The sequence below is a fragment of the Emys orbicularis genome, chromosome 3 (assembly GCF_028017835.1).
Source record: "Emys orbicularis isolate rEmyOrb1 chromosome 3, rEmyOrb1.hap1, whole genome shotgun sequence".
NCBI classification, from domain to species: Eukaryota; Metazoa; Chordata; order Testudines; family Emydidae; genus Emys; species Emys orbicularis.
Window position 1 is genome coordinate 78,725,692 of NC_088685.1, and position 12,549 is coordinate 78,738,240.

Below are 12,549 nucleotides of genomic sequence, written 5' to 3' on the forward strand. Positions count from 1 at the left end.
AGCTGCAAGTGAAATCAATGAGAGCGTTTCTTGAATATATAAAGTGCTAGATAGTGCAGTGAGATGTTGGAAAATCAGGCATCTTAAATTGGGCACCCAATTGTCCTTAATCTCTGTGCCTTAGTTCCTTGTCTGTAAAATGGGGATAATACCACCATCTCATCTCACAAGGTTGTTGTGAAAAAATAATAATTAATGTTTGTGAGGCACTCAGATATTATAGTGATGAGTACAGTTTCTAACACAATGGAGTCCCAGTTCATGAGTGGGGCTCTACGGCTATGATAATAGAAATAATAACTAATAATAAAAGCCCATGAGGAAATTAATAATTCTGTCTTTGGATCAGGGTTTGAATAGTGTGCAGTAAAGAAAGCCCTGGGGCCATGCACTGAACAATCCAGAGAAAACAAAATATTGAAGAGCTGCTCATTCAGGGAGCACTGTCCATCCTATTCATGGAAGGAGGCAGGGGTTGTGTGGAAAAAATTGTGTGTGATCATGTAATTAAAGACTGTATCATAATTCATATGCATAAAGGGGCTGAATTAAGGTTGCACAGGCAGCCTTAATTCTGGCATTTTCTAACTTGTGAGTGCTTGACTTTGCAAATCTAATTAGGTTCCTATAGCACAGCTTTTGTGTGTTCAATGATATCTGCAGACAGTGGGTTAGAGCCTCAGGTGGTGTAAATTAGTGAACTCCTCAATGGAGGATGAGGATCCGGTCCTTTACAAAAATTAAGTTCCTAGCTCAGCACAGCCCTCAGTTGTGGGTTGGGGGGAGAGTGTATGTGTGAGAGAGGGGTGTGCGGGCGTGGTGCATGTAAATAATAGACCCACTGACCACAGCTGGCGAGAACAGTCACACTGGGTTTCTTGCATGCTTAAAGTTAAGCATGTGTTAAAGTGCTTTGTAGCATCAGGGTCATATTCTGAGTATTTATCTTCTCCCCAACAAAGAGCAGGCAACCCAATACAGTCTCAAAAGGTTTTCTGAAAGCAGTGGGTGCCTATAGTATTCTTTTTCAGTCTACTTTCCAGAAGAGGGTAGAGGCTTATTTGTCAATCTCACTGAAAGACACAAAAGGTAAGAAGGCAGATCTGCAGGCAAGAAAATTCCATTCCCACCTGTGCATACCACATTCAGCACACTGACCACACTATTGGCACTTCACAAATAATATTAATAACAACCACACAAACAGTGTCCCAAGTTTCTTATTATTTGTACTGCAGCCACCACGTCCTAGAATGTATGAAATAAGAGTATTTCTAAAGACACAAATTAGCTCAATGGAGCCAGCTAGATATAAATGGTTGTTTCACACAACTCTAATAAGTAATGAAGTATGCTTCTACCTCATCTGGCTGTGATGTGGAAAAAACAGAGGTACAAAGCTATAATGTTTGTTTGCTGGCACTGATAATTGGAGCATGTGGAGATGCTTGTTTGTATTTGTTTGTTCTTTCCTCCCATGTTTATAGACAAACAGCCTATAACCTTGTCTATGCTGAAAGAGCCTAGAAGATCTCCAGAAAACCCCGTTGCTCTTCAGGCATCCAGTGGTGCTATTATGTTTAAAAACTCAGACTTTCCAGATAAAATAAAGCTTTTGTATGTTGCATGTAAACATGTTTACCAGAACGGTGACATTCACTTTTTCCTTGTTGTAGGGCTTTTGTGCACTGCTTCATGCATAATAACAGGAGAGATCCTGCCAGGCATTTCTGAACTTACATTTGGAAGCTCAAATTCTCTACTCTGTCAAATTTTATGTTACGATAATCAGCAAAGAATGTATAGCAAGCATCCCAAGGCAACTGAAGCACTATTAAAAGCAGTGTAACTGAAGAGCAAGAGACAAGTTCTTGAATACATGACAATAAAAGATGTGAACCTTTCAAGTGCAAATATTTTCTCTGGATGTTTTGAAAACATGTCTCTGTTTCTGTTTGGCTCCCCCCGCTGTTAGCGCCAATATGGACTTGTCAGAGAGGGTTGAAGCCTGGGATCGAGTGTAAGACAAAGAACACCCCCCATACTGAGTCCACAGTAATTGTTGTGGGAGAGATGACATGCTTTCTTCCATGCTGTATGTGCAAGGTACAAGGATCTATGCATATTTAATTAGAGACAGGGGATGGGAGGGTACAAAGGATGGGGGAGTGAGCTTATTTGCATGCTGAATTTTGCACAGTTGTCTCTAGATACTGAAAATTCCTGTAGTTTGTCAGAGCTACCACAATACTGAAGTGGAGACACATTTGATACACGTATTGCCTAAATCATTTTAATACCAATGTATTGGTTACAGTTTACCTATATTTTATTTAAGAAATTTTGTTTATAATCCGTCAACACCACCATTTCTACCCCTATCATAAGAACATAAGAACGGCCATACTGGGTCAGACCAGTGTAGGGTGACCAGATGTCCCGATTTTATAGGGACAGTCCCGATTTTTGGGTCTTTTTCTTATATAAGCTCCTATTACCCCCCACCCCCATCCCGATTTTTCACACTTGCTTTCTGGTCACCCTAGACCAGTGGTCCATATAGCCCAGGATCCTGTCTTCTGATAGTTCCCAATGCCAGATACTTCAAAGGGAATGAACAGAATAAGGCAATTTCGAGTGATCCATTCCCTGTCATCCAGTCCCAGCTTCTGGTGGTTGGAGGTTTAGGGACACCTGCAGCATTGGACTGTGTCCCTGATCATCTTAGTTGATCATCAATAGCCATTGATGGACCTATCCTCTAGGAACAAATCCTGCATTTTGGTAGGTGGTTAGATTAGATGACTCTTGCAGTCCATTCTAAACCCTATGGTTCTATGATTCTATCTAATTCTTTTTTGAACCCAGTTATACGTTTGGCCTTCACAACATCCCATGGCAAAGAGTTCCACAGGTTGACTGGGTGTTGTATGAAGAAGTATTTCCTTTTGTTTGTTTAAAACCTACTGCCTATTAATTTCATTGGTTGATCCCTAATTCTTGTGTTATGTGAAGGGCTAAATAACACTTCCCTATTCATTTTCTCCATATTATTCATGATTATATCAGCCTCTATTATGTCCTCCTTTAGTCATCTCTTTTCTAAGCTGTACAGTTCCAATCTTTTTAATCACTCCTCATACGGAAGTTGTTCCATACCCCTAATAATTTTTGTTGCCTTTGTCTGCACCTTTTCCAATTCTAATATATCATTTTTGACATGGGGTGACCAGAACTGAATGTAGTATTCAAGATGTGTGGGATACTATGGATTTATATAGTGGCATTATGATATCAATGAAACACCATCAAAAATGCAGCCTATAGACTTGATTGCAAACCCTCTTTCTCTCTTTTCAGTTATGTTTCCTTTTCCTCTATTGAGTTTAAAACTCTTTCAGCAATTGCTAAGGCCACAGAAATTACATTGGCAATCAGAGCTTTCTCCCCAAGCCATGATAAGCCATATGGGCAATTTGCTGTTCAATAATTGACACATCCATATAGATGAGAGATAACTTAAATAATCAAGATTTCAGTTCTACAGATTCTGTAAATGTGTCATTTCTCTAGCTAGTTCAGTCTTCTAGCTAACACTCTTCCTCCCAGTCATACTAATCAGGAAAGGATTTGAAAGACTGATCCCAATTCTCTTACAAAAAGGAGTGTTAAATAGTGCTTTGAACTGATGTTGCAATAATTCATACACTAATTGTCATTTCAATAACAACTTTGGGGGACCTGGGAAGTGCACTGTGTGCTGTCACAAATCATAATTCATCCTATTCCAGTCCAAGTGCCTGCACTAACTAGCACCTTGAGATCTCAGCAGATGTTCTGAATCTCAAAAGGATTTGCTCCCAATCAGTGGCTCCTCTCAGCTTAAAGACCAGACAGATGATCTACATCATTGCATACAAAAACACACAAGGAAATCTCTCCAGGGATTGGTTACAGATCAAAATTAACTGAATCTCAGTCAAACCAGAAAACATCATTTATAGATACCTAATGGTTCCAATATTGATGAGGAATTCTAAGCCTCCAACATTATTATTGCTTCTGTTTCTGAAATCAATCTAAGGGAGAAACAGGAAAAACCAACAATACTTTCCAGTTCTTTTTTTGGTGCAGAGGAATTGTGCACATTTCTCTTCCATCTGAGCAGAGAACAGACAGCAAAACAGTCCAGGATCACACTTCGCACACCCGAAGTGCCATTTGCATAATTTTGCCCTTCCTCCCTTCTCAACCTTTCTTAGCATGTTCTGTAGTGCTTCTTTGGACTTGGGTATAGAGAAGCTCTACTCTCCCTTCCCTGTGGGTGAAATCCACTCATGTTTAGAAGGCCAGGACAAGGTCAATGAGCCATTTAGTAGGGCTCAAATGGGACTTTAGTGCTGACCTTCTGCATATGGATGAATTTTGCCCAAAGTGCATTTTTGGGGAGCTTTTAAAAATCACATCATAGGGTCCCATCATAGGGTCCAGATCAAATCAGCTTTATTTGCATGTAAAAATAAGTATTTTCTAACTGCCAATCCTGCAAGCTCAAACTGCAATCTGAAAGTACAGGATTCTTTCTGGATCTTGTATCACTATTAATAAAAATTCTGCAACTGGAACTTGGTTAATAATCCTGTTGATGACATAATAGCAGGGACAGAATCCAGCTTCTATTTCAGCAGTTGACTCTTTGATGCTAACTGAAGAAAAAATAGTAAAAAATGTATTCAGTAAAGAAAGAAGATATGACCTGACACATATTGGAAGCAGATCTTTTCAGCAAAAGGTGAACATTTTATATAGTCCTAAAAAAATAAAGAATATATGGAGATATACCTATCTCATAGAACTGGAAGGTCATGGAGTCCAGCCCCCTGCCTTCACTAGCAGGACTAAGTACTGATTTTGCCCCAGATGGCCCCCTCAAGGATTAAACTCATAACTCTGGGCTTAGCAGGCCAATGCTCAAACCACTGAGCTATCCCTCCTCTCACATGCTGCAGGGTAGAGCCAAACTTTAAATATAAATTTGCTACAATCTCTTCTGTTTGCGTATCTAGCGTATTAAATGTCAATAATTACCACATTGAGTTTTTAACGTCACTGTCTGTCTCTATTCTCTTCTGCCTCATCTTGTTATTCATGCCAGACAAAGGCCTTTCAAGAGGGAAAAAAACCCTTTGTTCCTTTTTAGTTTTCCTTTATTATAACATTTCAGAGACTATATTATGAATTTTAAAAGCTCAATGAATATTCTCTTCCTTTATATCCATTCATTCATTTTCACAGACATATTCCCCTTACTCCAGCCCATACAAACTCCTGTGGTCTTCTCCACAAAGATCGGGAGCTGTTTTTGGTGCCAACTTCTACAGTACATTAGACATTTGGGGCTAGATTCACAAAAGGACTTAGGCACTAAACTGCCATTTTAGGTGCCTAAGTCCCAGAATCAGGCCCCACTGGGCTTCACAGAACCTCTGCTCAGCTGCTGCTGAACTCTGTAGGCATCTAATCTCACTTGGCATCTAAATTTTTGCAGTCAAAGTTCCCTAGAGACCTATGTTTCTGCTTCTGTGCATGCGCAATGCAGCCCCTGACCAGGCTTTTCTCCACCTACCTTGCTTGGGGGCTCAATCTGGTAAGCATGCTCAGAGCTTGCTTATTGGATCAGGTCCTGTGATGGGGCATCCACCTCACACTGGCCGGTAAAGGATTAATGGAGCCCTGGGGAGGCTGCACAGAAAGCAGCCAATAGGAGAGGGGTTGTGAGGAGCAGCTAATCAGGGTTGAGTAGGATATATATAAGAAGAGCTGCAGGGCAAAGCAGAGGCAGTAGTTTCCTAGAGCTGGAGGAGGGAGGATGGGCTGCCTTACAGAAGGAAGAAAGCTAGCACCCTGGACATAGCAGTGCTGGGCAGGATCAGGGGAGTGAGAGCAAGCTCCTGGATGACTGCTAAGACTGGCATGTTTAGGCCCTGAGATAAGGGTGGAGAAGATGCCGGGGCTGTGGGGAAGCTACCGGGGAAGTAGACTGAGAGGTTAGAGGGGATGCAGTGCATGGCTGCCATCTACAAGGTCCCTGGGCCAGGACCTGGAGTAGTGGGTGGGCTTGGGTCCCCCTCTCACCACCACTCACCACTGAGGAAGTGGCTGGACCATCAGACTGCAGGACATTCCCGAGCACAGAGTGCGGCACATCTGCAATGCTGTGTCCTGAAGAAGACATCATGGTCCTGGGAGTGATGTGGGTCCTGGAGCAGAAGTGATGGCAGCAAGACATCAGCAGATGAGGGTGCACTGGTGGGCAGAGCTAGTCTCCAGAACAACCAGCAGGAGGCGCTGCAGTGGTGAGTGCACCTTGTCACAGGCCACTATAGGTGAACTTACACAAAACAGTGGTGGGAGGAGGGCCTCCCTCATAACTTTTAGCCCAATGATAAGGTACTCACCTGGGCCATGGGAGACCCCTGGTTCAAATCCTCCCTCTGCCTGAGGGGGGAGGAGGAATTTGAACTAGGCACTGCCATTTCTCAGAAGAGTGCTCCAACCCCTGAGCTATGGGACATTCTGTTGTGGGCATCCCTCAATCTCTCCTGCTGAAGTTCTTCCACTGTAACTACATAATTTAAAGTCATTGGAGCAGGGGGACTGGCTCTCCCATATCCTGTGTGTGTTAATCACCAGGCTACAGAGTCACCTCTCTCTTTGGCCTAATGAGCCTTTCATTAGTTATTCATAGTAGAACAGCTTTGACAGGAGAGACTGAGCAAGTCCCACATCAGAATATCCCATCACCCAGTGACTAGGATACTCCCCTGAGGGGTGGTAGAGAGGACTTAGGACACACCCTTCACGTTGGCATCTCCCATTGGCTAGTTTAGGTGTCTCCCTACCTAGTGTGTTGGCTTTTGTGAATCTCATTCTGACATACAATGAATGGGGAGAGATAGGTATGTCCAGGTGCCAAACTCAGGGTTTGTAAATCCCAGTGATTTTCTAGGTGCCTAAAATGCAGTCACCACACCTAAGCTCCTTTGTGAATGTAGACTTGTAGTCTTAGTGCATTAGAGGGAGATTTTCAAAGGCAGAACAGGCTATTAGGTGCCTAATTCCTTTTTGTGTCATTGGAAATGAATCATAGAATATCAGGGTTGGAAGGGACCTCAGGAGGTCATCTAGTCCAACCCCATGCTCAGAGCAGGACCAATCCCCAGACAGATTTTTGCCCCAGATCCCTAAATGGCCCCCTCTCCCCCCTTAAAGTTCACAATGTATGGATAGAGTTCATTTATTAAATCTTGCTGATGCTGACATGTATTAGCCTTAGTCTATCACGTTTATGATAATTTGCATTACGGGTGCTTAGATCAAATCAGCTTCTGATGAAACCTCTTTCAATTCTGTGGTGAAATCACGCAGTTGAGAGTCTCACTATAAAACAATTGATAGAATCAGGAGATTAAAGATATTTTCTTGTTGCACAAAACTATAATTGATAATTGGGCCAGATCCTGAGGTCCAAGAAGTCTGCTTGACATTGCTAGATCATAGCAAAGCAAACTTAAAGATGCAGGGGAATCCTCAACTAGCACAAAAGTTCTTGTTACTGGGAGCCAACATCCCAGGAAAGTGATGAAATCCTGGGAGGCCATTACTAACCAGGAGAGTGTAGATAGCAGTCTGATCTAAAAAATACACTGTTTTCAAGACAGAAAATGGAGAATGTTTCATTTATTTTTGTTTTTATAGAATTACTTTTAAAACATTACTTAAAGTCTCAAAATAGGTCACTTGGCTTCCAATACCGATGTCTGAGCAAAAAAACATAATAGGTATGCAAGGGTCAGATGTTTGCATTTATATTTTTTTGTCTGAATGTCAGAGTAGCAAATCTCTTGCACAGATTATCCCTCTTAATCATTCTGAGTCAGGAGAGAAAATGCTAACTGGATCAAACTGCATCGTTAGCTGAGAGGGAAGGTGATGAAATTTTTTTGATAAAGCTTAAGGCTCTACGCTATCCAAGTCAATGGGAATTTTGCCACTGAATTCAGTGGGAGCTTAATCAGTTTCTAAACTCTCAATTCAAAAAAGCATCCCTATTGAGGAAGAAAGCTTACATGTGTGCTTTTAAGTCCCACTGAACTCAGTAAACATGTGTTTGAAGTGAAGCATGTGTTTAAATGCTTCCCTGTGAAGGGAGGGACCTAATCGTATGTTTAAGTGCTTTCTTGAATCATGGCCCAAATTTGGTTAGACAGAACTGTGTATCAAAATGGCTACATAGAGCATGAATTATTGATTGTACTAGTCTTTGCTGGACAATTCCATTCCTCAATGTATTCAAATGATTTGTTTACAGCAGTAAATCTCTGTTGCAGCACATGTGCTAAACTCCATACCTTACTATGGTGAACACAATGAGGATATTGCCAACTAATCCCATTGAGCAGATAATCCCAATTAGAGAGGGAAGGATGATTGTTTCTGCTGCACTGATCACTTGGTAGTAATGCCCTCCACTCCAAGATTTGTTGAACAAGACAGGTGTGCTATTCCAACAGGAAGGCTGGATTTCATTCATTCTTCAGAGATGATAGATCCTTAAATCTGTAACAGTAACAGAAAATAAATTATTCATAGACTTACAATTTGAATGTTTCATTAGTCAAGCACAGCAGCTTGGGATACATGATTTTTAATTACAGTTTGAATTTCATGAATAAAATCTTCCAAGTGGTTGTTTAAGTTCATGAATGAACTCAACAGACTTAGATAGTATTGCTTAAAAAAAATCTGGGACATGTTTTGTACCTATATTAAAATATACAGAACTTTTTTAATGGGTCATTTTAGGTCACAGCATTCATTCCGACCATGGAAATCCCATGGGCATCTATTTCTTGATCTTCCACAGATTTATGAAATGTTGAATAAGTCACTTAGGCCCAAATTTTCAAAAGGGAGCTCTAATTTTGAGTGTCCCAATAGAGTTAATCAGGGCCTGATTTTCAGAGGTGCTCAGCCTCTCAGTTGGAGTTCATTTGGTGTTGAGGGTGATTTGTGCTTCCAAGAATCAATCCCCAGATATTATCTCACCTTGTGTACCCAAAAATTGAGACTCCCAAAATTAGAAGACATTTGGTAAGTTGGTCCAATGGTTAATTGCTTTCACTGTTAAAAGTGTATACTTTATTTCCAGTGAGAATTTGTCTTGCCAGATTCTCCATAGATTGTGATTTCTTTTTTTTTTCTTCTGGTGCTTGGAATGTAAATTCTGGGATATTTTCCATTTCACTGAGACGAGGAAAGTGATTTCAGAAGTGAAGTGGATTGCTGCCTGTGGCCTGGGCTAAGAGACAATGATGCAATTTGGCTGTTTTTGCTGCTGAAAAGGGACATTTAATTTGTAAGGATGCCTTCTAGCTTAAGGGAGCAGGTTGTCAAAATGATATGAAAACAATGCAAAGAGGGTTATAAAGAAAATGTATGTGTTCTGTCTGATGTGGTTCAAAGGAGAATAGTGGCTTTGAGGTACTTGGGGAGTTTGGCAGGATTTGTGCAGAGGGAAAGGAGGATTCATGAATTCTGCAGAGTTTGGTGTAGCGGGTTTGCCTCAGGTTGTTTTAGAGATTGAAACAGGAATAAACCTTTCAGCCTGAAGAGATCTATATTCTGTCCTCACAAAGCTGTCAGCCGGACACCCTGAGGGAGTGCAGGGAATGAACCTTGGAAAGTTATAGCCTAAAGGAGACATTTTGCAGAACAATTCCATTTTTTAAAAAAATCCCAGCAGTGAGAACTGCTGGAGACAAGGTATTATTAACTATTAATTATTATTGGAAATGTTAACAATAAACCACATTGAATTCATTCACAATCCATAGTCTCTCACATTTAACACAAACACAATTGCAAGTAAAAATAATGAGTGGGTCTGAGTTCTGTGGGGTAAAACTTCTGATTCTGTAGGGTAACAAGGAGAGGTTTTTCACTAGGAGTAGTTGTTTTGAAACTTGACTGCAGGAGTCCCCTTCTGAAAACTGTCCAATCTGTACCAACAGACTGTAAGCCGGGATCAGGGCATACCCCTTTATGGAGGATAAACAGCAGTACCTGGTCACTCAGAGCAAGTGGCTGGGGAGCAGCTACAAAAGATCTAGCCCTGTGATGTCCCGGTCACAGTAAGGGGACAAAAGCTATCTCTTTGTCTCTAAGGGTGCATCAGAGGAGTGAAGGGTAAGAAAGTCAGGGAAATAACTTCAAAGAAATACCACTGTCAAAATAGAAGCCATTGTGTGGTGTCATAAATATTTCTGAGCTCAATTCTGCCTCTGAGACCTTTGCCTGACAGCTCTGTGTGGAAGGAATATAGATGTCCCTGAGTTGGAAAACCATCCCGATCTAATCCTGACTTTTGGGGAGGCCTAGGTGTGAAATGCAGAAGTTCATCAGAGGGTCAGATTTCGAGACTATGAAGATTTGTCCCATTGCTCAGTAGGTGTATCCTACTGAGCAATCCACTGTGCGCAAGGTTCTAGAAACAATTCTGGTTTGTATGAAATTATAAATCACATTATTTAACAAACGCCTTAGAATGCTACAAACAACCTTATTTGAAAGGCAGAAGAACAAGGGGGATACAGTTAATGTTGAACTTTCAGTCTTAATTCTGAATTCCTAGTTTGATTGTTTTTTTTTTTCAACTTTCTGTTTTCATTCATTCTAGTTTTGTGTCTCTACTATAAAATGCTTTTTATGTAGTACTAACAACTTCAATCATTTAAAAACCATGAATAAGCCCACTCCTAACCATGTGGTAATAATTTGGACTACAAATTTACCCTAATTGTGAACTCAACTGTAAAAAGTATGTGAAAGTTCATAAGATGTCCAAATAAGCTATAATAATAAATATAGATGGACTAAATTAATTCATACAAAAAATCTACTGATATAATTCAAGGACTGTATTAAGATCATTGTTGGTAAATGAGAGAAATGTGGAACCAGAAACCAATGACTCCAAATTGGTGTGTTGGAAACTAGACCTAATCGGTGGACAAAATAATGAGGGGATGGACTGTTCCACTCACCGCTCCCTTTTGGGGTCCTTAAAGAGACTTTGGGGAGAAAAAAACAGCTACTGGAGTGAGTTTTACCATCATTGCTGCTACCCCCATCATCTTCTGGGATCCCAGGCCTTCTTCGATACTAATCCTGAAAGATGTGCTGACCACACCGAGCCAGAGAGAGGGAGACAGATGACATCACCATCTCTGCCAGTCTCAGCTAAATCTTGAACACCAGCTGGGATGTGAGGCTATGTCTTTCCCACAGGTGTCCTTTTCCTTCCCTACCTTATTTCTTCTCTTTCCTATCTTTCTCCCCTTTTCCCTCCTGTTTAAAATGAGTCTGGCTTATTTTGCAACTTTGCTGTGAGTCTGTGACCAGGAAGAGGCAGCTAACAGCAGTGCCCTAAATAGCTCAATGCTGGTACAAGTTTGCCAGGTCTTGGAGTGAGATTGCTAGTAAAAGTCAACCACCAGGCATGGAAGCTGCATTTTCTATCATTGCAGTTCTTTCCTCTCCCAGCTTGTGTTTGTGTCTTGTTTCGTCTTATTAGGAAATGGGATCAAATTTTAACAACTGCAGCACCAATGACCTCTCCAGCCCATCTCAACTCTTCTCTTTTCTCCCATAAAGAACAGTTATTGCCATATTTGATACCATCTAAATGACTGTCAAACAAGGGTCTTTTTCGTTTGAAAAACTCTCTCCAGCTAAAGAGAAAGGGAACAAGCGATGTTAAAATAAAAGCCCTGTTTAATATTTTAGTTTTTCCTTCTTTTTTATATATCTTTAATAAAAGGTTAAGAGGATTTTTAATGGTGTGTGTGCCGTGGGACTAAGCAGGCTGAGGTTTCTGAATACCAAATTCCAAACCTTGTTTAATACTGTTTAATATTGGACAGTCCTGGTCATGTTAACACATTTAGCTCATATATTCCATTTAAATTAATACAACACATGATTGGCTTAATCATGAGATTTTTAAAAATAATAAATCATATTGCTTTTCATCTACCTTCTGTTTGTTGAATGTTTAGGGGGAAGCCACACACCCACAATTTATGTGGGATCATTACAGGTTGAAATCTGTAGATGCTGACAGAACTCCCACTTAAAATAAAAGTTCAGACCAATATTTAGATGCATAAAATCTAAGTTTAACAGCCGAAGTTTAGGCTCCCAGTTTGAAAATTGTGGCCATGGGGCAGTCACCAAGCAAATGACCCAGCTATATTTGATTTCTCTCTCTGTCTCCCTGTTCTGTAAGTTACCAGTTATCCATCTTGTTCTCTCTTTCAGTGTCATGTGTTCAGTTCTCTTAAATGTAACAGTAGAAAGCATACAAGGAAAATTGGACGCTTTGGTGCTTGGCAGATGAATGTCAACTTTAGTCATTGATCTTAGTGGCCATGTTGAGATGGAAAAACAGTATTAATTTATCTGGCATTTAGAAAAGCTGTTCCCAGT

General features: G+C 40.7%; 1 protein-coding gene across 1 annotated transcript in view; it reads right to left on the reverse strand.

The window, feature by feature from the left end:
• Positions 1-8,593, reverse strand: part of MCHR2 (melanin concentrating hormone receptor 2) — a 41,673-nt gene extending 33,080 nt beyond the window's left edge. Inside the window, exon 1 of the mRNA XM_065402152.1 lies at positions 8,412-8,593. Coding sequence (XP_065258224.1) covers positions 8,412-8,593 — 182 coding nt within the window. The remainder of the gene's footprint in view (positions 1-8,411) is intronic.
• Positions 8,594-12,549: the final 3,956 nt, after the last annotated feature.